The sequence below is a fragment of the Marmota marmota genome, unplaced genomic scaffold (genome assembly GCF_001458135.2).
Source record: "Marmota marmota marmota unplaced genomic scaffold, marMar, whole genome shotgun sequence".
NCBI lineage: Eukaryota > Metazoa > Chordata > Mammalia > Rodentia > Sciuridae > Marmota > Marmota marmota.
In genome coordinates, this window is record NW_026000051.1 from 3,115,700 (window position 1) to 3,142,197 (window position 26,498).

Here is a 26,498-nt window from a genome sequence, read left to right on the forward strand (position 1 = left end):
CTTACAGTACCCCCAGAAACAAGGGCATCGTCACCCTCAGCCACTGGGCCCCTAGTCCCTGGGAGGCAGCAGCCCCTCACTTGCAAAGTCCGCTCCTGGTGGACGCCCACGAAGTCCAGGGCCTCAGTCAGGAAATTGTAGCGCAGAGTCTTGAGCAGCCGCTCCATTAAGGACATGGACAGGCGGTAGACCCCTGGCCAGGAAGGGGCATCCAGGGACTTCCGAGATGTGCTGGGTGTCTAAGAGAAAACAGCAGAGGAGCTCAGGAGGCAGGGCCACAGGAATTCAGGTGAGAGGGCAGCAGGGCCTCCCTGTGGCTGGCAGCTGGGAGGAGAAACCTCCTGCAGTGGGTGCAGGCACTGCAACAGCAAGTCCATCCACCCAAACCAGCAGGGCCAGAAGCAGGCAAGGCCAGCAGATGCAGAGAGCACTGGCAGAGAGGTACAGGATTCCGAGTTCTAGTCTGAGGTGCCATAAGCCAGCAGTATCAACATGAATGTATCCCTGCCCTGGAAACAAATACAGACCAATTCTGACAGGAGCGAGAGACTGGCTGAGAAGCACTCTTCTGAGATTAGAAGATAGCTGCTATACTAGAGGTATCTGGGGTGGGGTATGCAGACAGTTGGGTGCTGAGGACCCACCAAGCACCCACAATACCGGCTGCCCTCCTCCTCACCAAGGGCTAAGAAATCACAAGTACACACTGCTTTTTGGAGGAAGAGGATTACAACTGCCCTGGTTGAAAACCTACCCTCAAAGTCCTGTCCTGTTCCCCTTCACAACTCAAAAGGAAGACTCTATCCCAGCTCCCAAAGCTGGTGTACAGGGACCAGGTAGTGCATTTTGGTGCTAGGGACCAACCCAGAATCTTGCACATCTGAATCTTTGCTCAGCTGCCTATCAGTGAGATCCACCTGGGGGCAGGGAAGAGTCCACACCATAGGGGCACTGGATGAGCCACGCAGAGGAGAGCAACTGCAGGGTCACACACAGGCGGCAAGACAGGAGAGGGCACTTTTTGCCTGAAAAGTGCAGGAGGCCAACCCAGGCTCCTGGCAGGTTCCTGGAACTCACCTGCCCAGTGCCGTTGGTGCTGAGCTGGTACACACTCAGGAGAGGCAAACAAATGCTCTGGGTGAGGCCAGCCCCAGCCACTGCTGTGGCTCCCTGGGAGGACAGATGTGGAATGAGTTGGAGTCTGCACTGCCCCATAAATGAGCCGAGCCTTCAGGCACCCTGCAAGCTCAGCCCAGTCCCCAGCTTTTGGGAGCATCACCACTAGCAGTGAGGTTCCTCCTACCCTCAGGCTGGCCTCCTACCTGCTGGGTGCGAGCCAGGGTGAGGAGCAGGTGCAGTGCAGCCTCAGTGAAATGCAGGTTCTGCTTCATGCGGAGGCTCACCTCCAGGGTGGTGAGGAGGGTGGGCAAGATGGGGAGCCTGCGAGTCACCTGCAGCCATGAGTCCCCGTCCTCATCCACCTCACACAGCTCCTTGGCTAGGTGCAGGCCCAGGACACACACCTGCTAGGGTCCAGGGGCAAAGATGAGTAAAAAGAAAAGGGCACAGTACACGAAAGAAAGAGGAGGAGGGGCCCTTCTGGCCGCCCAAGACCTCTTGTTACACACAGCTGAGTGTGGCGTGTGATGGATACAGCTTGTGCTTCCTCCTCATCCTGCCCTACTCCTGTGTCCACCTCTAAGAAACGGCAAGTCCATCCACCCAAACAAGCAACCCCCAAACTGACAGAGCCACCACTTCTTCCCTCTCTGCCCCCAACACTACCATCATGAGCCTCGTCAGTGCCACCTCCCGCCTAGCACCAGCTCTGCCAATCGGAGTCTGGGTGACTTCACCTCTTGCTACACCATTTGCACAGGCCTCACTCCTGACACCAATGGCTTTTCACACTTATTTTGACCACAGACTGTGCCCCCATGTACACCCAGGTACAGTTTTCCACTAATAGTATCCACTCTCACATCACAGAAAGCATGCTGATTTTCGGTTTTCAGTGCTGGGGTTCAAACCCAGGAGCACGGCATGCTAGGCAAGGGCTCCACCGCTGAGCCACACCTCCAGCCCTTTTGATTTGAGACAGGTCTCACTGTGTTGCCCAGGCTGATCTCGAACTTGCAATTCTCCTGCCTCAGCCCCCAAGTAGCTGATATTACAGGTGTGTGCTATCACACCCAGTTGATGTTTCTTTTTAATTCTAATTCATTTTTTAAAAATATTTTTTAGTTGTAGTTGAACACAATACCTTTATTAATGTATTTTTATGTGGCGCTGAGGATCGAACCAGGGCCTTGCATGTGCTAGGAAAGCACTCCACCATTGAGCCACAGCCCCAGCCCTATTCTAATTCATTTTAAAAATGCTGATTGTAGTCAGATGAGCTAATTTCACTAATAGGTCATGACCCAGTTTAAAACACACTGTTCTGTACTACATACATCTGGTGATCTCTCTCTCCTTGGCTTAAGAGCCTTCAATCATTTTCTGTGTCACTTCAGCACCAGATCAAAGAACCTGAGAAGCGAGATTGCTACCATCCAGCCCCCATTTCACTCACACCAGCCTTTCCTCAGGTCACCAGAAGATGCTGACCAAAGGTTGGCAATGTACCCTTCTCGCTGCCCAAATCTTCCCTGAACCTTCTGCCTGCTGGGGCCTGTCTATCACCCACTAAGCCACTGCTGGGAAGGTACCTTCTTTTCAGGGGCACTCGATCACTGAGCCACAACCCCATCCCCAGCAAGGCACTTTTTCTTGAGTCACCAGATGAGGCTGAAGCCAAGCTGAAACTCTCACCCCCTTTCTCCAGCAGGCTGCACTCCAATGGCAACTACCACCTTTCCCACCAGGCTGCAAAGTCCACGAGAGCATCCCAGGGCCAGCACAGAGCCGGCAGGCAGTGAGAAAGACAGCCTGCCAGGGTGCTCCCTCACCCCATCACGCTGGTCCTTATGTCGGAGCCGAGAGCAGTCATCCGTCTCCATGCTGTCCTTGTCCTCTGTGGCACTGCCTGATGCCAGACTGTGGCGGGTCTGGTCGAAGAGTGCAATCACCTCTTCTTGGAGTGTCTCGCAGACATTCAGAACCAGCTGGGAGTACTGGGGGATGTCACTTACTACAGAGCAGATGGGGAGGGAACACTTGTCACAATCAGAGGTCAACTCTCACTGCACACCAATGCTTCTTTCCCAAGTAGGGGCTGGGAATGCAGTAGGTGCTAACAGCGTCATCTCACGGGAGGGAAGGAGTGATGGGTAGGAAAGAAAAAGTGCTTTCTTGAGGCAAGAATCATAAAATTAAAAACCTTGAAAGTCAGAGGAAAAACATGTGGCCCTGGCTGGGGGAAGCCCACCCAGGCTGGCCCCTCACCTCGCATCTCCTTCATCTGTAACACTGTGATGAACGCTGAGAACACCTTGGCCTTGGTCTTCTCCATGAGCTGCTGGTCTGCCTGCAGCACACCTTCCAGGATCTCCGTCAGAGGCCCAAGGATTTCATCCACAGGACCTAACTCTCTGCGAGCATGGGGGGCAGCTTTCACCCACAGGCCATGCACGGCCCTGTTCCACCTCAGGTGCCTCAGGCAGACTGCTGCGCCCCTGCTTGTTTGGTATGCCTCCCTTTCCCTATGATAAACCTAGTCCGGCCCGCTGTCCCTGCTCCAGGGTGATGAGGGTCATTAAGGAGGGGCACGCAGACCTGCAGAAGAAGCTGGGGCCTTGAGCTTCTCTCCTGCCTGGTGCTCACCTTTTCCACTGCCGGAGGAGGATGAGCAGCAGTGTGCACATCATGGAGCCAAGGCGGAGGCAGTTCATGGAGGCAGGAACTAGGAGCTAAAGGGAGACAGTGGAGCAGGTAGGAGCCTGTGAACAGACGCTGTGCAAGACCTGCGCTCCATCCACAGGGAACCATTTGGCCTCCTGCCTTCTTTCCCTGGCAGTGCGTTCACAGGGGTGCAACAAGGGAGGAGGGGCCCAGGGCTGCTGCCCACCCGAGCCCTCTGACCCGACCACCTGTGTGGCCTGCAGGGCATGAGCTACTTGACTGGAGAGCACCTCCAGGAGGAGAGGGAACTCTGCCAGACACACTTACTAAAGCTTTGGTCCCATCCAGCACATCAAGAAAGAGCTGGTGTCGTACCGCAGAGTCAGTCAAGTGCATGATATCTGCCTACGAAGAAACAGAAAAAAGTTTTGTTTGGGAAAATTTCCTAGACTTCAGAAGCCAAGAAATGTGGGGCCCTCCACAATTAGTCATTGACAAGTCCCTAATTAAAATGGGGCTTAAGGGTCATGCTGCTTCTCCACTGATCCCATCAGACTCAAGCCCAAGTTCACCTCCTCTTCCAGATTCCAGACTTCCTCTGCTTAGATGTCTTCAAAGACTTCCCAGTGCCAGGGAAATGCAAGCCACACTCTTCCATATGGCCCACCAGCCACACGTACCACCCTACCTTCCTCACTCTGGTCCAACCCTCCTTGCCTTTCCTGCTTTAACACACTTAGCTCTTTTCTACTTCTGGACTTGGCACCTGCAATTCCATCTGCTGAGACATCTTTACTTTATAGGCATTATGCTCGGAGGTTCTTGTCTACATAGGCCCCAGCTGGGACACCACCAACTTGGAGAGGGCCCGCCTGACCACTCCTGTCTCATGTGTTCAACACCACAGCATCTTATTTTCTTCAAAGCAGTAACTAACATAACAATCTGAATATGTATTTTTAAAAAAATACCTTTATTTATTTATTTTTACATGGTGCTGAGGATTGAACCCAGTGCCTCACACATGCTAGACAAGCATTCCACCACTGAGCCACAACCCCAGCTCCTAAATCTGTATTTTTCATTTGTGAATTTGTTTATAATCTACACCCTCATGGGAACTCACCATGACATCAAAGACCTCATTTTCCTTGCTTACTACTACACTGCTGGTGCCAACTGACACAAAGCAAGCACCCTGCCAATACTTATTCAGTGAATGAATGAGTGGTCCCAATCTGGACTTAACCAATAAGCTTCCTGAGGGGCAGAGGATTGCAGGGTTTTCAGAGCTACTTCTCAAGAATTGCTCCCGATGACGGCCTTTTTAAAAAGGAGGTGACACAGACATTTATTCCCTGGGGAATCAATCGCTACCAAAAGTGGCCAAGTCTGGAGGTGTGTCTGAAGACTCAAGGGTCCACAGTCACTAATGCTCTCATACCTACTTCCTAGGTTCAAAGCTCTGAGCACATAGGAAGTCTGGCACTGAGGGACAAGCCACAGAAATGAACAAGATGCCTGGAACAGGGGGCACCCACCCATCTCAAGTGTTAATAAAGCTAAGGTATCAACCCAGATGCCCTCAGGAAGAACAACTTCAGACCAAATCTTTATAACACAGCATGATATTGAGCCACACACACACACAAAAAACGCCAAGAACAATGGAAACTTCCCAAATGTCAACTCTCTCTAAAAACCGACTCTCCTGACACAGTACAGTGACAGTGGTCTCACTTCTTTTAAGACCAGGAAATGCAGTTTCTAAAACCAAAGAAAACAAACATCTAAGAGGAGGGTACTGCAACTTCTACCTGTTGGCCAGTCCCCAAGCCTAAGCCCAGTGCCTACAGGGCATATAGCACCAGAGGCAGAGACAGACACATGAAGGAAGGGAAGCACATGAAGCTCAGGGTAAGCCAGGCCAGAGAAGCTTCAGTAGGTCTCCAGCAATGGCTGCAGGAATTCTGAATTACTTCTCTATAATCTTCTCAAGAGTCTCCTATTAGACGCAAAACCCTCAACCACCCCTTATCAGTCCCAATCTCTCGGTGCACAACCCATTACATTTTGAATCTCAAAGAGAGAAACTCTGATTCATTCTTATCAAAAGAGGCTATATCTGCTAGGGATCTCAACACAACAGTGCTAAATTACCAAAGTGAAAACTCCCCCAAGGAGATCCTTACGTGACTGGTGGCAATGATGAGAAGCATCCTCCAGGCAGAGATCAACATCTGATACTCTAATAAGGACGTGCAGCTGCTGCCCTCTGTCTCAGCCATGTGAACTGCCAAGGACTTGACGTACCCCGACCAGTAGGCAAAGCACTTCTCACTGGAAAATTTCTTGAGTGTATCTTTTAATGATTGGTCTAATGAACCACTATGATATTAAGAAAATACAAACCCCATGGTTAGGTTGTAAAAGCAGGTGGGAATGTGATGGATGCAGATCTTTGCTAAGGCAGAGAGAGCCATATCACATGGACTTAAGGCAGATAGATGGCTCCAGGATCACCTGGAGTGGACTGAGACTTTTTGGTCAATATAATGGGTTAGGCTGAGGCCTTTCCAGGATTCCTCCTCCATAAAATCCTGCTTTGTAATACCACTCCTGATAATCATAATGCCACCAACAGACTGTCCAGGGAGCTCACTGGCCCTTCACGAATGGTTCTAAACCAGCCCTCTCCTCTGCACTCACTCTCAAGCCTCCACGTCCCCAGTGGTGGGCCACCACAGTCTCCTTCTCCAACCTTTAATTAACATCTCAACATGACGATGGCATGTGCCTATAACCCCAGCTACTCGGGAGGCTGAAGTAGGAGGATCACAAGTTTGAGGCCGGCCTGGGCAATTTTACCAAGACCTTGTCTCAAAATAATAAAAGGGCTGAGGATATAGCTCAATGGTCAAGTGTCCCTGGATTCCATCCCTAATAGTGCCCCCCACCAAGACAATAAAAAATAAATCACAACAGGAAAGAACTCACTTAACTACATAGTATATCTCCAAGCAAATTATCTTCATGATGAGGGCACAGGTTTCCAGGATGCTGGGCTGTGGAGGGGAGGCAGAATGAACATCACATAAAAAAAACTCTTCCCTCGCACCCCCACCCACTCACAGGCTATGTGACAACAGTGATCCAACACTTGGAAAACAAACAAGCACAGTCCCTGTTAAAGGTGAATGGGCATCTGATGTATAAGGGCAGGGGCTACAGGTCCACAAAGTCACCCAGCAAGAAAAGACCACAGAGCCATCCACCCAGAGCAAGGCAAGCCACTTTCCTTCCCAAAGCAAGACTTGAAAGATGTTTCACGCAAAGAAAACATTCTGTGGCTAACCGGGGAAGGTATCGTTCTCTTCACCTTCCCCTCACAGCCCAGCCTCTACCACAGCTTACCTCAGATGTCTCTGAGGGAGGAGAAAGGGTTCCAAACAATGGACTGGTTAAATTCTCCCAAAACTTGGGTCTAGAAGAAAACAAATATTGGAGAAAATACATTTTCTCTCCCATAGTCTTTTCTCCTCTTTCCAGCTCCCCTCGGTGGTCACGTTTTACCAGTTCCAATACTAACATGTGTTCCTCCATAAACGTAAAGGGTTCCATAGATAAAAATTATATTCTCTTTAAGAAATCCAACTGTACATTGAAGAGTTGATCAACAAAAAAATTATAATACTTGGGATACAACCCAGGAGCACATTACCACTAAACTACATCTCCAGTCCTTTTTGATCTTAAATTGTCCAGGCTGGCTTCAAACTTGTGATCCTCCCACCTTAGCCTTCCACATCATTGGAATTATGGGTATACACCACTGCACCCAGCTCTTTATAGAACTCTTAAGGATCATTCCACTATATATTTCCCAAAACCCTATAAAACAGAACAGAGAGGAAATTAAGAGAACAAACTCCCAAAACTGAGCCTTTTTTAACATACATTCCTTTTGTGCCACCAAGGTCCCAGAGAATAGGGTTTTTCGCTTTGTCCAATGGCCCAAGGAAGCCATTCTCATCTACTGTTTCTCAAGAATAATAGGTTCTGCCAAGCAAGGTGATGCACACCTGAATCCCAGCAACTCTGGAAGCTGAGGCAGGAGGATAGCAAGTTCTAGGCCAACCCCAGCAACTTAGTGACACCTTGTTTCAAAATATAAAATAGTGAAGTGCCCCTGTGTACAATCCCTATACCAAAAGAAGAACGAATACAGAAGACAGAACACAAAAGTGACGGACTCTGAAGATAACACCTGCTAGTGTCAGCATTAAAAAGAAAAATACAAGACTCCCCTGTAATTAGCTATGTGATAAGCATTTTTTATGCACATTCCCAATAGAGAGTCACAGACATCTCTGCAGGTAAAAGCTACTGTTATTCCTTTTTCACAGACAAGGACAAGGAGACTCAGAAGTTAAATAAGTCTGGGAGGCAGATTTACTTGGTTCTGAGGACCAACATGGCACTGTCTCGCCGGTCCTGCCACAGAGCATGCAGAAAGGCAATGGCTGCACGATGCAGCAGAGGTGGGCACCAGTACCGATCCTGCTGCTGGGAATCAATCAGCTCCAGGACCACGTGGAGACAACTCCACTCACCAAGGCTGAATTCCTGCAAGGGGGAGAAGTGGGAATTCAAGTTCCACAGCCACTGCAAGCAGCCACACCTCCCAGGAGCCACTGCCCAGCCTCACACCAAGTGCAGGCTCACCTTGGAGCCATCACTGCCGTCTGTCACCTCCAGATTCAGAAACAGTTCTATAAGGCCTGGCTGGGTCTCCACAGCAACTGTGAGAAATTCCAGAATCATGACTTTGATGCGCATGTCCTCAATCTTGCTCTGAAGGCGGGTCAGGAAGGCATCACGAATGGCAGCTGCATCATTGCCCAGACAAGCATACACTGACATTGGGGCCACCTAGCAGAGACCAGGACACATGGCTTATAGTTCTGCTTTTAGAAAAACCTCAATGGGCTTCTACAGAAGGGAGCTCAGAGAGCTCCAGATACAGCAGAGAGAGATGCACATAGTCATAAAACTCTCAGATGAGGACCAACATTTACAGAAGAGCAAACATAAAAAGATGGCCGGGACATGACTCAGAGCTAGAGTGCTTGGCTAGTACATGTGAGGCCCAGGGTTTAATTTCTGGTACTACATTAAATGAAGGAGCTGGGGTTGGGGCTCTGCACGTGCCTGGTATGTGTGAGACACTGGGTTCGATTCTCAGCACCACATATAAATAAATAAAATAGAGGTCTATCAACAACTAAAATAAAATATTAAAAAAAGACGAAGTCAGAAAAGATATATTTTTTTGTCTATTAGATTGGTAAAGACCGAAAAACTGATAAAGTCTCTGTGCAAGGATGTAAAACTTAGGTGTTAAGAAACATAAATTGTTGAAGGCAAGGCTAGTTGTTCCAAAATATGTAAAGTGGTAGCTGGGCACAGTGGTGCACTGTAATCCCAGCTACTAAGGAGACTAAGGCAGGAGGATTATTAAGTCTGAGGCCAGCCTGGGCAACTCAATGAGACCTGTCTTAAAATAAAATTTAAAAAGACGGGAATGTAGCTCAGCAGCAGAGTACCTACCATGGCCAGACGTTTCAGCAGCTGAATGGCCAGACCTAGCATATGTAAGGCCTGGGTTCAAGCCCCAATACCCAAACTCCCAGCATGTACAGAGGAACTAGCCTTTGGTATAAAGAACAAAAGTGTACAAATACTTATATTCAATACATATATACAGATAAAAAGAAATCTCAAGTCACTGAATGAACCTTTCCTGCTCACAGGGATTCTTGGAACAAGAGGGTACCTTAATTTTCTGTTATGTTTATCTATAACTTTAAATAAATATTTTACAATGAGCATGTACGTCTCGTGCAATCAGGAAAAAAATATCACATAAACACACATTTACTTGTGTGTATTTGTGTGTATGTGTGTGTGTCTACATTACTTCAAGTCCAAGTGTTAGCCAGATGCTTCTCTTGAAAGAGGGCAAGAGTGGTCTGTAGCAGAAAGAGTCCATGTCCTGGGGCTCTGGTTGGCTAAGTGGATCCTACCGTGGCCAGACGTTTCAGCAGCTGAATGGCCAGACGTGGCAAAGCTGGGTCATGTTTATGGTAGATGTACTTGGCTAGAACAGCAATGAGGTTGTTTCCATGGGCACCTGGAGAAGCACAGGAATAGTAAAGACACCAAAGGCACTTCAATTCAAGCTCTTAGAGAGGCTGATGTTCCAAATGGCTAATGCACTTGGGGGACTAGCCTTGAGTATGTGGAGGGCCAGCATGAACTGACTCATTCTCTTTTCTCAGAAGCAAAGCAGCAGCCAGGATATTTTTTGGGGGGTTGGGTTGGAGGTGGGAGGTAAACAGTTCAATATAATTCATTAATGGCTAAGATATATTATTAAGAAAATAGGTACTTTTAACAAATAGGTTAGAAAAAGGAATTGTATAGATATACAAAATATTCATAAAAATTCCAAAACCATACAACTAGAAAAGATCTTAAACATGACCCAAACAAAATGAAAATGAATAGACTTGGCTGGCATGGTGGCACACACCTATAATCCCAGCCACTCATAATCCTAGCCACTCAGGAGGCTAAAACAGTAGGATCACAAATTCAAAGCCAGCCCCAATAACTTAGTGAGGCCCTAAGCAAGTCAGCAAGACCCTGTCTCTAAGTAAAATATAAAAAGGGCTGGGGAAATGGCTCGGTGGTTAAGCACATCTGGGTTTACTCCCTGGTACAAAAAAAGAAAGAAAGAAAGAAAGAAAGAAAGAAAGAAAGAAAGAAAGAAAGAAAGAAAGAAAGAAAGAAAGAAAGAAAATGAATAGATTGAGTCACAAAGGATTGAACAACTACTATAGAGTCACAAAATAGTCAGAGGTAGTATTCAACAGGCACCAGGAACTTTCCTCTCCATGCAGTTATCCATCTGCTCTTTGTTATGCTTTTATAAAGTATATACTATTTACTATCTCAAATTTATAGATGAGAAACCTGAGGCAAAGTTTATTAACAATAAGCCCAAGATCACAGAGCTAGCTAGAGTCTGAAAGTGGATCAAGGTGGTCTGACTTGAAGCCTGCATTCTCACTACTATTCTGTCATCAATAGGAGATAGAAATTAAGTATGATTCAGTCCCCTTATTTCCAAGACTAGGAAAGGAGCTACTATCATGTCCAAATTTCCTCAAGGAGTTCATCAGAAAAGAGTGTCAATGCCCAACAATGCCTAAAATAGATACTCATGGGAGGAAAGTTGCTGAGTGGAAGAGAAGTACATACCATGCTGTGTGAGAGCCTGCTCCAAGGGGGACACCACATTAGAAGGAGGTTTCAGCCGAATGACATTGTTGGTGACAGAGAATGCCAGTTTCACAGTCTTGATCAGCAGCTGGCCCTGCCCCTGGCCCTCTGCCCCATCACTAGAGTGCCAAATGGAAACCAAAGATGATCAGACAACATGAATTCATTTGCAACATACATGTTCTCATGACTGTGATGCTAACAATACTCCTAGAGTTCAACAGATTCTGAGAAGTAGTAATTCCTTTTCCTATGTACTAATCTATACAGCAGCCATTAGGTAATATAAAGACTATGCCCTTGGAAGAACAAGGTTGTCTTAAACTATCACAGCCAGGTACAGTGGCACATGCCTGTCATCCCAGTGACTTGGGAGGCTCAGGCAGGAGGATAACAAGTTTGATGGAGATGGAGATGTAGGAGGAGATGGAGATGGAGGAGGAGATGGAGGAGATAGAGATGAAGATGGAGGAGAAGATGGAGATGGAGATGGAGGAGGAAATGGAAGAGGAGGAGGAGGAGGGAGGAGAAGCAAGCTACTGGAAGCCTTAAAATATTCAAGCACAGTAAAGATAAAAGGCGAAGGAGAAGAGGGGGTCCTACCTTCGAGGCTGAGCAGCCATCACCATGTCAATGGTGTCCACACCAATGCCCATGATATTGATGACAGTTTGTCCTGCTTCTGTGTATGCCAGACTACAGATGCAGAGAGACTGCAGACTGGGAGTATGACTGGAAGACAGAGGTATTGAGTTACAGGATGTGGCCAAGCTTATCACTGGAAGAGAAGGGCACTGTCCAGCTGGAATAGGGAGGCAGACCCAAGCAACTAGACAGTGGGATACACAGACCAGCTCTCTACAAGATGCAGGCACTCTGAAACAGACTTGGTACCAAAGACCACCCTGAAATACAATCTAATCATCCATCAATTAACAGACATGTTTACAGAAATGAATCATGATTAACCCATGGATGGAATTTATGGAGCCATTAAAACAAGACAGATCTATATGTGGTAGCACAGAAAGAAAGAGCAGTGAGTACAATCCAAGGAAAACGCCTAGAACACATACTAACAATAGCCCATTAACAACAGCTACCTCTGGGAAGTAGATTCATTTTGTACTGAATGAGAATTTTTCCAATGAATATGCATAACTTTTATAAAGATCATAAAAATCATAAAGTGTACATATACACACACACACACAGCACATCCAAAAAACCACCCCATCTCATTCCTACTTCATTTGTTCTTCTCTTTCTACTCGGAGAAATGATAACTGAATCAGTAGAAAGTGACCACAATGTTGAAACTACTAAGCTTTCGGTCTAAGCAAGTGCTCTAGAAGAAAACCCCCATCTTCCCTTGGTGAGTGGTGCACTCTAGCAACCAGCCCCTTATTACCTGTTGTGCAGGTCTGTCTCATGGCACAGGTTCAGTATTGCATGAATCAGCTCCAGGATCAGGCAACCTAGACTCCAAAGAAGATATGACAATGATGAGGCCTTGTGTGATGGTCATAATCCCACAAAAGGGAGAGAAAGAAGATGTCCAGGGAACCAGAAAGTGCCCAGGATTTCCCTAAGCACGCTATCCTTACCAATCTGTTCCCGCACACCATGGGAGTTGTAGCGCCACTTGTGGTAGCTGGGAAGCATCTCCTTCAGCACAAACATGACACAGGGTACCAGGCCTTGGCTCTGGGTACTACCAAGCTGCCCCTGTAGGAAACCGTTCTGTGAGGCCCTCTGATATGGAAGGAAAAGTTGTTCATGATTTAACTCCAAAAGTACACGTGGGTCCAAAGAAAACTTAGGCAAACTTTATCCTTCAGTGAAAAACAGAAAATCTCCCTACTTCAATCTAGTCCATGTTGTGGATTTCTCTAGAACAGAAAAAGTAGCTAAAAAGACAATGTGACAGTGTCATAAAAGGTGCTTACATCAGGGTTGGGGATTTAGTTCAGTGGCAGAGGGCTTGCCTAGTATACACAAGACCTAATCCTATGTCCCAGAGTGGGAGAAAAATGGTGCCTATATAAAGAAGAAGAAAGGCTACCTCTGAATACTGAAGGCAGGGTATCTTAAACATAAAGGATATAGGATAACAATGACAAAGAATGTCAACTTCACTGATATGCAGCTGTCCCTAATCACAACCCCATCACTGGAATACACTATGATCTGACACCCCCAAGTTTTTTGTCCTAACAGTACCTGTTCAGTTTCCTTATCTTAAAACTGTGACTCTTTATTTACATAGACATTTGCATCAACTGTTCCTATGTTTTCAAACATTCATAGATTGCTATAAGCAGTAAGTGTACTGAGTGTTTTTCATGTATGATCCTTTAACCCACCCTAAGAGGTATATTCCTATTTTAGAAAGGTTCTAAGACATTCTGTACTTGTCCAAGGTCATAGAGCCAGTATATGATCAACCTGAAATGTAAACCTAATTCCATCCAACTCCAATCCTTGCTCTTAATCTTATTCCAGTATTTTTCAGAGTTGATCTACTAATTATGAGATCAGCCTATGGTCACAACTCACTAAAAAAAAAAAAAGAAAAAAAAAGAAAAAGAAGAAAGAAAGAAACAAACAAATAAACAAAGAAAAGGGAAACAGGCACAATATCACACTCCTACAAACCTGACTCAGGGGGCTGGGGCAGGAGGATCACAAAAGTTCAAGGCCAGCCTGGGCAACTTAGTGAGACCTAATCTCAAAAAGGGCTAGAGCTGGGGTTGTGGCTCAGTGATAGAGCACTTGCCTTGCATGTGTGAGGCACTGGGTTCGATCCTCAGCACCACATATAAACAAACAAACAAACAAATAAATAAAGGCCCATCAACAACTACAAAACAATTTTAAAAATAAATAAATAAAATATAATAAAATAAAAAGGGCTAAGGATGTAGCTCGGTAGTAGAGCACCACTGTGTTCAATCCCCAGTACTACCAAGAAAAAGAAGATGAAGGGCCTAAAGAGGAAAGATGGGAACGCTTCTTAGGTAGCAAACACTGCACTGTGAACTATGCTCCTGGAGTATACATACACACACACACAGGTACTAACTGGGATGTAAAAATAAAATGTACATATTACCCTGGGGTATAGTCAAAATAGCTTAAAAGGTACTGCATTACCCTTGAGGTCTATCCCTTAAGCCTTCTGAGTATTAAATATATTTGCATAATTATATACCTTCGATCATACTAATATATACAATAGGTTTTCAATACACAGAAACTATGGCCACAATAACTTTAGGACAACTGTTCTTCCTACACATAACCTGATTATAGAAGCAGGGGACAAGAAAACTATTTCACAATCATATGACCAGACCGTACCTTGACAAGGGTGGTAATCAAGCGGAGAAAGGCAACAGTGACGCCATACTCGCCTTGGGGCTGTTCACTGTTCATCAGAAGGTTCCCGTACCCACCAGCATTCATCCCCTCCGCACTGGGAAGACAGAAGCCGAGAAAACACACTCATGGAGAAATTTCAAGGTTTCAAGTTCCTACAGCCAAAAGCATTCTCATTACTGTCTAGACGCTCAGGCATAAAACACAAATGCTCTTAACAAGGGGAACAAACCCAGGCAATCTGAAACCAGGGCAAACATTAAGAATATATTTTACTGATGTATAATCTCAAGAAGTTTAAAGTTAAAAAATCAAATAAGCATCAGAGAAACATCTTTGTTTTAAAGGCAAGAGAGATCAAAGAAAGAATATTCAGATAGTAAGATGGAGTCTGTGGAGTAGTAACCAGTCTCCTGCAAAGAAGCACCCATGGAATGAGGAAAGAACAGAGTGACTGTGGTTAAGAGTCGGGGACGGAGGCCTGGGGGTGCAGGGTGCTTGCACAGAATGGAATGGCCCTGGGTTTGATCACCAACACTGCAGAAAAAACGAAAAAAGAGGACATTATGTCTCTGGATCCAGAAACCTCTGGATTCTCTCAGCTAGAAAGTAGATTCCCACATTTTTTTTTTTTTTTGAGAGAGAGAGAGAGAGAATTTTTAATATTTATTCTTTAGTTTTCGGCAGACACAACATCCTTTCTTTTTTTGTATGTGGTGCTGAGGATCGAATCTGGCCGCACGCATGCCAGGCGAGCGCACCACCGCTTGAGCCACATCCCCAGCCCCAGATTCCCACATATTTAACAGTCATAGCTGGATGAGAAATCCATCCCTCTCTCTCCCCCTCTCCCCCCTCCCATCCTCCCCTCTTTATCTGACTTTAAAAACTTGGACTAATTACTGTGTCCTTGGAGAAGAGAGCAGCTCTGTGCTTCCTGTGCCCTCATCTCCTTTAGTTTGTCCTCACTCACCCTCAGGTGTAAGGGCTGAACAGAAGTACAAAGAATATGTGGATAGAAGAGTGTCTTTCAAACTAATAAAGCCAGGCTGGACCTGAACCAAGAACAGCCTGCACTAGTGAACAAAATCTATCAATCCAAGACATGGCTCACCTAATCATCTGACTCACGTTGGAGACAGGATGGGCCACAAATGGTAAAAAACCTGTGTGACGAAGATCAGTCCAGACCTAATGAAGGAAAAGAAAAGTTAAAAGTGCATTTATCTTCAGGTATATGCCAAGTGTGACACAGCTTGACTGTCAGGAAGACTTGGCATCTCACCTTTGCTGGATTCCGGGCAGCCAAAACTGTCAAGCAATTGACACAAGAGGCAATGACATCCACAGGGGGAGAGATCACTGTTGTCAACCTGGTTAGAGAATGGAACACTGCACTCAGTAAGATGATTAACACAATTGATTCTATCACACATTATTTTGTGGTTCTCTCTCCGAATCCCTCCTGTCAGTGGGGCTATAGAAATAGAAAAGCCCTCAGCTGGAGAAAGATTTCCGCCAGGCTTTCTAATAGGGGAACATGCATGAACTTTAACCCAGATGGTGTGTGGTTGGGCTCCTGGACCCCAAGAAAATAACCACATGAGCTCCGCCAGGCAGCTCAACGCTTGCCATGAAGGACCCACCGCTGCAGCAGCATGTAGACACGGGACGTGATGGGCAGGAGCCAGTCTGCTATAGACAGATCTGTGCTGATGACCTTGTGGACCAGATCAATGATGGGTTTCACTCTCTGGCAATGCTGAATCACATCTGAGGGGAAAGACAGACTGTAACCTCACAGAAAACAACTTCATAATATCACTGAATGGTCTCTGATACCCAGAAAAACAAATCAGACATCCCAACCTTGATAGCTCTGAATTTTATCTTGAAATTCCAAATTCTCTGAGCATGACCACTTTTCCCTCCCCATAGAGATGTCTCCAAAAGATGACCATACCTGCAGTTGAAACAACATGAAGCAGCATTTCAATCTCACAGGTAAAAAGGGTCCAGCTGCTGTAGGAGTATTCCCAACGCACCAGGTAAGCCCTATCATCCAGCATTACTTGGCCCACAGTGCCTTGAGGTATGCGAAGGTTGGTCTGACCTCCTAAGAAGGAAGAAGAGTGATCTGCCTAATATCTGAAGACAAGGAAGAGGAGTCAACTCCTGCACCACACACCAACATTTAAACACAGGATTTAGACTCTCTTTAGTACCTAACGTTCTTACATCTTTTTCCTCTAAAGAATAATTAAAAACTCTCTTGTCATTGGAAAAGTGATTCTTCCTATGTGTCTGAAAACCAGCTGCATGCAAAGTGGTTTCCACCTCAACAACTACAGAAGCAAGCTGTGGCAACCAGTGCCTGGATCCTAGCACATTACTGGTGACACAAGTTAGAGCAGAAGCTGTGCCCTCTTTGCACTATACTCCTTGAGCACCTGGGATACATGTTCAAGAGTAATGATTGCTCACTCTTACACATTCACTACAAACAAGAAAACAACTGTTGCCAGGCATGGTGGCACACACCTATTATCCTAGTGACCCAGGAGGCTGAGGCAAGAGGATTGCAAGTTCAAGGCCAACCTCAGCAACTTAGCAGCAAGACTCTGTCTCAAGAAATAAAAAGGGCTAGGGAAACAGTTCAGTGGTAAAGCACCTCTGGGTTCAATACCCAGGCAAGAAAGGAAAGAAGAAGGAGAAAAAAAAAAAATTGTGAACAACCTTTTCAAAATCATGGTAAAATACACCTAAGATCAAATTAAGTTCAGCGGCATTCAGTACAGCCACACTGTGGTACAGCCATCTCCCCACACACCCACCAATCTTATGTTGTACATCTTGCACTATTGAAGCTACACCAGTTCACCAATGATTCCCCATTCTTTTCATCTCCTAGCCCCTGACAACCAACACTGCACTTTGTTTCTCAATGTGACAACTCTGAGTATCTCATGAGTAGTATCAGACAGCATTTGTCCTTTGTGACTGGCTTATTTTACTTAGCAAAATGTCTTCAAGGTTCATCCATGTTGTAGTATACAGCAGAATTTCTCTTTTTGGGGTAGGGGGACAGAGCTAGGGTTCAAACCCAAGGCATCAAACATGCTAGGTGGGTACTCTACCACTGAACTATACCACCAGGAAGAATTTACTTTATTTTTTAAGAATGAATAATGTTCCTTTGTATGTATATCCCACATTTTGTTTACTCATTTCATCTACTATTAGGCATCTACTAAAAAAAATTATATATCCTTTTACCCAATCATCCCATTTGGAGGATTCTACTAAAAATAAACACAAGCTGAAGCTCAGTGGCAAAGTGCTTGCCTAGCAAGTGTGAGGCACTGGGTCCTCAGCACCACATTAAAAAAAATTTTAACAAAATAAAGGCATGCTGTCCATCTACAACTACAAAAAAAAATTAAAAGAAAAAAATAACAAGGGACTGGGGTTGTGGCTCAGAGGTAGAGCACTTGCCTACCATGCGTGAGGCATGGGGTTTTATCCTCAGCACCACATAAAAATAACAAAGATATTGTGTCCACCTATAACTAAAAAATAAATATTAAAAAAGAATATACCAATATACAAGGATGTATGCGTGCATCCAATGCAATATTATTTATAGTGGCAAAACGCTGACACAGTCTAAATGTCCTGATCATAAGGAGAAAAATAAAAAGTTATGAAATATCAAGGATTAAGTATATGGTTACTAAGAAGAATGAGTAAGGTGCTGGGGGGCAGGTCAGTGGTAAAACATGTGCTTAGCATGTGCAAGGCCCTGGTTCAATCCCCAGAATAATAACAATAACAATAATAATAATAATGTAGTAGTAATAATGAGTCAAGAGTCATATAAGGGAAAACCAAGCCAGGTACAGTAGCTCACACCTGCAACTTCAGCAGCTTGGGAGGTTGAGGCAGGAGGATCACAAGTTCAAGGCCAGCCTCAGCAACTTAGTGAAACCTTGTCTCAGAATAAAAAACAAAAAAAAAAGTAGGGGGATGTAGCTCAGTGTTTAAGCACCCCTGGGTTAAATCCCCAGTACTGGGGGGAGACGGGGGAAGAAAGCCAACTGTCAGAATGAGTTTGTTAAAAGAACGAATATTTGAAAGAATATACATAAAATTCTTTTTTTTTTTTAAATATTTTTTTTTAAAGAGAGAGAGAGAGGGCTGGGGATGTGGCTCAAGCGGTAGCGCNTCTTTTTTTTTTTTTTTTTTTTAAAGAGAGAGTGAGAGAGATAGAGGTAGAGAGAGAGAGAATTTTTTTTTTTAATATTTATTTTTTAGTATTTGGCGGACAACATCTTTGTTTGTATGTGGTGCTGAGGATCGAACCCGGGCCGCACGTATGCCAGGCGAACGCGCTACCAATTAAGCCACATCCCCAGTCCCATAAAATTCTTAACATTGAGTATCTGACAGAGATAGGATGGAAATGAGATTGACTTTTAAAATAGACCTGCATTGTTTACCTTGCTACAATGAGCATGTAAAATTAAAAAAACAAAAAACAATTTAATGATGTAAAACAGATAACAGAAACTGGGCTGGGGATGCAGCTCAGCAGTAGAGTGCTTGCCTAGCATGCATGAGGCCCTCAGTCTATCCCCAATATCACACACACAAAAAAAAAAAAAGAGAGAGAGAGAGGGAGAGAAACTAATTATTTATCAATGAATCAACAAACATGGTGAGATGACAAGGAGCTGCTCTACAATCACCTCACACAAAAGGATCAACCCAGCAGCAAGGTGGTCTAAGGAGAGCTGCTGTGAGAAAGGCTGCGGCACTGAGGATCTCCTTACCCAGAGGATATAGGAGTTTGGGCGTCTGCCTTCTCCAAAGAGTTCCATCTTCATGAGAGATTACATCATGGGGCTTGTGCTTGTAAAGTTCATTGTAGAAAGACATCTTATCTAGGAAACTATACACCTGGCAACATGCAGAAAGAAACTGAATCACACATTTACCTACAGAACATTCATGGGGGTCCCAAGTCTGCTCTGTTAACCAGACTGCGTAAACTGGTCCTCAAACTCCTTCCCAGTCCACCACTGTAGATCATCTTGGAATCACCTTCTGCTCTCCTACCTAATCTCCACTCAAGTTATCCCCTCTCTCCACAGAGACAGTTGTCTCTCCTGAACAGCATCTCAGGTTCTATTTAGGGAGCTAACTGAACAACTTACCTTTTTGGCAGTGGACTTTCCTGATACCAGGGCTCGGAGTAATTGCAGGAGTGGGGAAAGGAGATGGGGGAACATTCCACATACACTGTCCAGAATGATCCCAAGACCAGAAGTTGGTTCCTACAGTGGAAGGGGAGAAGTCACTATTCTTCAGAACTGCCTGATAATCCTCAGAAAGTCTAGAAGCAATCCTTCCCTAATAATCTAAGACTTTCATATCCCCACTGAGAAAGGACAACATTCAGTTGGGATTTGATTTAACTGGCATCTGAAAAGCAACTCTTAAGTCTATCCAGTGATCTCTTCTTCCTGGCCACCCTTTCTATGAGAAGATAATTTATTCCTTAGTACAATGTTTCCACTGACGTGAAAACTACCCTAAAACACGTCAGCAGCTAGCCACCACACACAAGCAAAGATGCTCCATCTACATACTGGTTCACACCAGCTTCTACCAGGGATATTGCTAGCATCTGTAAGAGTAAACAGCAACTCAGGAGAAAGAGGTTAATACACACAGGCAGATCAGTCTGGCTTTGGTACAGGTTTGAAAACAGACGTTTGAAGTCACTGTCAATGCTAACACCAGTGCTGGTGAAAAACCATTCTTTCCAAATGCTCAAACCAATCACAATACTGATGACTTGGTAAGATCTAGTTACAACCCTCTAAGTATTTTTGAGAGGAATCATCAGGAGGCTGAGGCAGCAGGATTGCAAGTTCAAAGTCAGCCTCAGCAACCTAGTGAGGTCTCTGGCAACTGAGCAAGATCCTATCTCAAAATAAAAAGGGCTGGGGATGTGACTCAGTAGTGAGGAACCTCTGGGTTCAATCCATGTAACAGTAAATAGCATCTCAGGAGAAAGAGAATAATATACACAGGCATATATATATATATATATGGAAAAAAAAAAAAAAAGAAGAGTTGCAGGACCCTAAGCCAAAAGTGAAGTATGGAGACATATGCCCGAAGTTCCAGTGACTCAGGAGCCTGAGGCAGGAGGATTACAAGTTCAAGGCCAGCTGGGGCAACTTAGTAAAAACCGATCTCAAAGGATAAATTTGGTAGAGAAGCTCTGGGTTATATCCCCAGTGAACACACAAACACACGGAGAAAAGTTTTAGGAATCCTGGTTGTTGAAAGACTGTCAATATGAAAAAAGACTTGGTGATAACACACTGGTGGATGATTTGGGCTACAGACTCAAGTCAGATAGAACTAGGTCCTTGCTGTCTCTTTCTGGCCGTGTAACGTTGGTGGAATCCCTTCATATCCCTAGGCATCACATTTCATCATACACAACGTGGCATCAATAACAGTCTCTACCTCACAGATATTTTGACAATTAAGTGAGAAAATACTTGCAAAACCTAAATATAAAGCCTCTCACAAAATGTCTGATAAATCCTTTTGGTCCAGAGTAATGTCAGAGTATGATTCCCTCCAACATACTTACTGTTCCCCAGAAGAGTTCTGGAAGAGAAGGGTCCGCCAGGACTTCACACGCTGTGTCAATTACATCCTGTTGGGGGAGGGAAGAAATTGTTCCTTTTCCCTGGTTGAAGTAGTGTCTTTTTTTTTTTCTTACTGTATTCTGTTCACATAAAAACACCAATAAACATCTCCATATATGTTACAAAAAATTCTGGGTTTAAAAAATAAGATCACACCTTGTCCAGGGTGCATACTGTATATGCTGTATACACATTTCACTTCTCTGAATTTCACATGCTCGTTTGTAAAATGGGGAAAATAATAGCTCATGGTACTATTTTGAGTGTAAGGAATAAAAGCAAGTTGGCTGTAAATTCAAAACTAGTATATAAGTAAGGTATTACTACTAGACTCACCTTTACTTTGCTCCTAACAGGCAGGGCAAGGACAATGTCTTGCCAGGCGTGGTGTCGCCCGCCTATGATCCCAGCGGCTCAGGGGGTTGAGGCAAGAGGATCATGAGGTCAACTTAGAGCCTCAGCAACTTAGAGAGGCTCTCCCTAAACAACTTAGTGAGATCCTGTCTCAAATAAAATATATAAGGGACTGGGGATATGGCTCAGTGGTTAAGTGCTCATGGGTTCAATCCCCAGTACCAAAACAAAACAAAACAAAACAAAAAAACAATATCTTTTTAATATTTTTATTCTTAACACCCAGGACAGAGTTAAACACACACTGGGCATCTAATAAATGCTTACAGAGTCTTTTTTTTTTTTTTTAAACCAAGCACCACGACTCCTACAACATGTTATATCTATTCTCCAAGCATAGAATAGGACCAGATCCTTCCATTGTGATTAGAATTTTCCTGAAGTGTGCAAAGCTTGTTCTATGCCCCAGAGCTTGGGGAATTGATTCTTTGAATTAGTACCAATCTCATTTTTATCCAATAATAAGAAATTTCCATCAGTTCACAAAACAAGTGACTAATCATTGAAAATGAACACAATGATTTAGTTTTAAGGATACTCATCAAACATCATTTCCCACTAAAAAGAATCAGAACAACTTGGAAAGCAGGTTCTAGGTCTGAAACAAGAATCCTACACAATAATCCTGTAATATCTTGTCATACCAGTAAGCAATAGAGCTATCAAAACAGATAAGGGTAGTGTCAAATGAATTCAGAAGACAATTGGAAAGTCCTTACTGACCAAAGATGGGGCAATCTCAGCCCAAGAATAATAACTGCACAGATTAAAACACAGCTAGCAGGGCGGCAGTTGTAGCACAGTGGTACAGCACTTGCCTAGCATGCACGAAACACTGAGTTCGATCCTCAGCACCACATAAAAATAAATAAATAAAATAAAGATATTATGAAAAAGAAAAACACAGTATGTTTAAATCTATGAGCTCAGGCTGGAGGTAGAGTGCTTGCCTTGCATGCACAAGGCCCTGGGTTCAATCCCCAGCACCACATTTAAAAAAAAAAAAAAATCAATATTTTGGGCTGGGGTTGTGGCTCAACGGTAGAACACTCGCCTAGCAAGTTCAAAGCCCTGGGTTCGATCCTCAGCACCACATAAAAATAAATGAAAGGTAAAGGTATTTTGTCCAACTACAAGTAAAATATATTTTTTTTAAATAAATAAATAGGGCTGGGGTTGTGACTCAGTGATAGAGCGCTTGCCTAGCAATTGTGAGGCCCTGGGTTCGATCCTCAGTACCACATATAAATAAATAAAATAAACGTATTAAAAATATTTTAAAAAATAAAATGATAAATAGAATAAATCTATGAGCTCATATTGATATTAAAAAAAAAACCCACTAGATACCTTGAGAGGGTGCTAGAGAAAACAGGTAAATACAAGAAAAGAATCAGGTATGTATAGAATTCTATAACAGAGTACCAAATAGTTAATGTATAGAAATGTTGCAACTGATAAACAAAGGAAAGACAGAATTAAAGTGCCATTTTGCAATTTTCTCTTCTAATAGACAAAGAACATCAATAGGTGCTTACATCACATAAAAAGACAACCAACACTAACTTCTGATGGAAGTACAAAACATCATCTAGGAAGCAGTCTTGCTTAAAAAAAAAAAAGTCAAACCTAAATGATCTTAGCGGAAATACAAAGGATGAAAGAACATATTAAACTGCATCACAGGGATGCAATCAGCAAAATCCAGAAAATAAGGTAGTCACCAGGAACAATGTCAGAATCAACAACAAAACTGTCAGCAGCACTAAAAAGAAAGTGAATTTACAGATAACACTGGACAACATCCTAACTTTATATGATGGGAAGGTTCTAGGTATGCTGTGCTTTCAAATATGGAAGCCACTAACCAGACATGACCATTAACACACTAGAAATGAGGCCAATGATGCTGAGGACCTGAGTTTTCAATTTCAATCATTTAAATTTAAATAGCCATGTGACTTGTGGCCACCAACCTATTACAATATTTGAACCTTATCCCAACCCAAACTTATGTAAAATTTATGACATATATAAGATAATTGGAAACTTGAACCTGGACTTCATTTTTGAAGATACTGAGTGCTTTTTTTTTTTTTTTGGTGTGATAACAGTTGAAAAGTTAAGTTTTACTGAAATATTCATAAATGATATGAAATACTACATCTGGAAGTTGCTTCAAAAGAATTTGGGAAGGAGTAGAAATGAAATAAAATTAGCTCTGAGTAGATAAATATTGGAAGCTGGTGATGGGATTACAAGGGTTAATTATACAACTTTTTCTACTTTGGTACAAGTTGAAATTTAGTATTTCTTAAAAATGTTGAATTTTTATTAAAATAAAGAAAACTTATTAACAACTGTAAGCTGGGCAAGGTGGTGCACACCTGTAATCCCAACAACTCTGGAGACTGAGGCAGGAAGATGGCAAGTTTGAGGCCAGTCTCAGCAACTTAGTGAAACCCTATCTCAAAATGAAAAATAAAAAGGTCTTGGGGTAGAGCGCTTTACGACAGTTGCTTTGTGGCAGCAGAGGAGGAGGAACATGTTGGCCACCTTAGTTGCTGCTCGAGGAGAGGGTCCCGCATCTGCCTGGGGGCAGGAGGCTGTCGCCCCAGACTGGGAAAACCGGGAAGTCTCCACAGGGACCACTATCATGGCTGTGCAATTTGACGGGGGTGTGGTTCTGGGGGCAGACTCCAGAACAACCACTGGGTCCTATATCGCCAATCGAGTGACTGACAAGCTGATTCCTATTCATGACCATATTTTCTGCTGCCGTTCAGGTTCTGCAGCTGACACCCAGGCTGTAGCAGATGCTGTCACTTATCAGCTTGGATTCCACAGCATTGAAATGAATGAGCCTCCATTGGTGCACACAGCAGCCAGCCTCTTTAAGGAGATGTGTTACCGATACCGGAAAGATCTGATGGCGGGAATTATCATTGCTGGCTGGGATCCTCAAGAAGGAGGACAGGTATACTCAGTTCCCATGGGAGGTATGACGGTAAGGCAGTCCTTTGCCATTGGAGGCTCTGGGAGTTCATATATCTATGGCTATGTTGATGCTACCTACCGTGAAGGCATGACTAAGGAGGAGTATCTGTAGTTCACTGCCAATGCTCTTGCTTTGGCTATGGAACCGGATGGCTCCAGTGGAGGGGTGATCCATCTGGCAGCCACTGAAGAATTGGGAGTAGAGCGGCAGGTACTTTTGGGAGACCAGATACCCAAATTTACCATTGCTACTTTACCACCTCCCTGAGTCTGGGATTCTAGGATGTAATAATATTCATCCCATACCGATAAGAATTTAATAAACAGTTTGTCAAAGAGAAAAAAAAAAAAAAAAAAGGTCTGGGGGTGTGGTTCAGTAAATAAGCACCTCTGGGTTCAATCCCTAGTACCAAACAAACAAAAAAACAACCAAAGATGTCTGGGATAGATGAATTTTAAAAATGCAGTTACAAAATAGTATACAGTTGGCCCTCTCTATCTACAGTTACACAACTGCAGATTCAACCAACCACAGATCAAAACTATTTGAGAAAAAAAAAATGCATCTATACTGAATATTTACAGACTTTTTCCTCTTGTCATTATCCCTAAATAAGACTGCATAATAACTACTTACACACTGTTTACATTGTATTATAAGTAATCTAGAGATGACTTTATTTCTTTATATATATATATATATATATATTTTTTAATTTTAGTTATAAATGGACCTTTATTTTATTTATATGTGGTACTGAGACTCAAACCCAGGGCCTCACACATGCTAGGCAAGTGCTCTATCATTGAGCCACAACCCCAGCCCCTAGAGATGACTTTAAATTAAAGTATTCTAGAGGATGTCCATCAGTGGATTTTAATATCCTCAGGGGTTCCTGAAATCAATCCCCAAGAGATACCAAAACATGACTGTACATTATGATTTTATTTCTAAAAAAAAATTATTATATTTTTATGTACATACAGGTAGAAAACTGCAGAGAACACATCAAAATGTCCATAGAAGTTAACCTGTGTGACAGGATTACATTTTTCTTTTTATCAGCATTTTCTATTTTTTATACAATTAACATACATCATTCATATAATAAATAATGAATACAGCCGGGCACAGTGGTGCATGCTATAATCTCCTCAACTATGAAGGCTGAAGCAGGAGGATCACAAGTTTAAAGGCAGCCTCAGAAACTTAGCAAGGCAACTAAGCAACTTAGATCCTGTCTCAAAATAAAAACTAAAAAGGGCTGGGGACCTGGCTCAGTGGTTAAGCACCCTTGGTTCAATCCCCTCTACCAAAAAAAATAAATGAATAAAAGGAAAAAATTATAAATGAATATAAACAGCAATGAACAAATTAACATGTGAAAAACACAATATAAGATCTAAAGAGGGAGCTGTAGGAATCTGATTGCTAAGCTGAGTAGGACAGAGCCTCAGGAAAGACAGACTGACCTGCTGATTTCCCAGCGTGTGCAGCTCCAACGAGGTCAGAACGAAAGAGAGGAGGCCATAGACACACATGCAGGCAGTACTTGTGGTACACTGGAATGGCAAAGGAGTTGGTGATTAGTTTACAGCTCCTTCCAGACTCAGCATAATTCCCTTGTGTTAATATAGTACTTGTAAACAAATGGGAAGGGAATCTGAAACTTTCACAATTTTCCTAATTTAGTTATAAGATCAGGACGACTAAGGGAGAAACAAAAAAGTAGGAACACGAACATTACAACAGCCAACAATAAAATCAAAACAATCATTTTCAAAGTGATCAAAGTTTGTATGGGAAAGGGTACTTCGAAAGAATAAAGTTACTTTGGATTAGGC

General features: G+C 43.7%; 2 protein-coding genes across 7 annotated transcripts in view; one reads left to right on the plus strand and one right to left on the minus strand.

The window, feature by feature from the left end:
* Nup188 (nucleoporin 188) overlaps positions 1-26,498 on the minus strand; it is a 55,308-nt gene that overhangs the window by 2,778 nt on the left and 26,032 nt on the right. For 2 of the 6 annotated variants that reach the window (XM_015497464.2, XM_015497462.2), the window contains 26 exons: positions 26,127-26,216; positions 21,185-21,250; positions 19,728-19,847; positions 19,344-19,470; positions 16,475-16,627; positions 16,158-16,284; positions 15,797-15,884; positions 15,626-15,702; positions 14,494-14,608; positions 12,738-12,858; positions 12,542-12,608; positions 11,734-11,862; positions 11,110-11,249; positions 9,870-9,976; positions 8,509-8,715; positions 8,240-8,409; positions 7,198-7,267; positions 6,781-6,848; positions 5,976-6,171; positions 4,111-4,188; positions 3,766-3,851; positions 3,388-3,533; positions 2,952-3,133; positions 1,323-1,523; positions 1,078-1,170; positions 81-239 (listed from right to left, as the gene is read on the minus strand). In XM_015497464.2, the coding sequence (XP_015352950.1) occupies positions 81-239; positions 1,078-1,170; positions 1,323-1,523; positions 2,952-3,133; positions 3,388-3,533; positions 3,766-3,851; positions 4,111-4,188; positions 5,976-6,171; positions 6,781-6,848; positions 7,198-7,267; positions 8,240-8,409; positions 8,509-8,715; positions 9,870-9,976; positions 11,110-11,249; positions 11,734-11,862; positions 12,542-12,608; positions 12,738-12,858; positions 14,494-14,608; positions 15,626-15,702; positions 15,797-15,884; positions 16,158-16,284; positions 16,475-16,627; positions 19,344-19,470; positions 19,728-19,847; positions 21,185-21,250; positions 26,127-26,216 (3,183 nt within the window). Of the gene's footprint in view, positions 1-80; positions 240-1,077; positions 1,171-1,322; positions 1,527-2,951; positions 3,134-3,387; positions 3,534-3,765; positions 3,852-4,110; positions 4,189-5,975; positions 6,172-6,780; positions 6,849-7,197; positions 7,268-8,239; positions 8,410-8,508; positions 8,716-9,869; positions 9,977-11,109; positions 11,250-11,733; positions 11,863-12,541; positions 12,609-12,737; positions 12,886-14,493; positions 14,609-15,625; positions 15,703-15,796; positions 15,885-16,157; positions 16,285-16,474; positions 16,628-19,343; positions 19,471-19,727; positions 19,848-21,184; positions 21,251-26,126; positions 26,217-26,498 lie in introns of all 6 variants that reach the window. The other 4 variants (XM_048812922.1, XM_015497459.2, XM_048812921.1 and 1 more) reach the window with 3 other exon arrangements.
* On the plus strand, positions 24,195-24,995 carry LOC107152020 (proteasome subunit beta type-6-like). Its single transcript, XM_048812924.1, has one exon. The coding sequence runs from the start codon at positions 24,202-24,204 to the stop codon at positions 24,763-24,765; it is 564 nt and encodes a 187-aa protein (XP_048668881.1). The 5' UTR covers positions 24,195-24,201; the 3' UTR covers positions 24,766-24,995.

Coding starts and splice junctions, on each gene's coding strand:
- LOC107152020 (XM_048812924.1), top strand. CDS start 24,202: ATGTTGGCCACCTTAGTTGCTGCTCGAGGAGAGGGTCCCGCATCTGCC.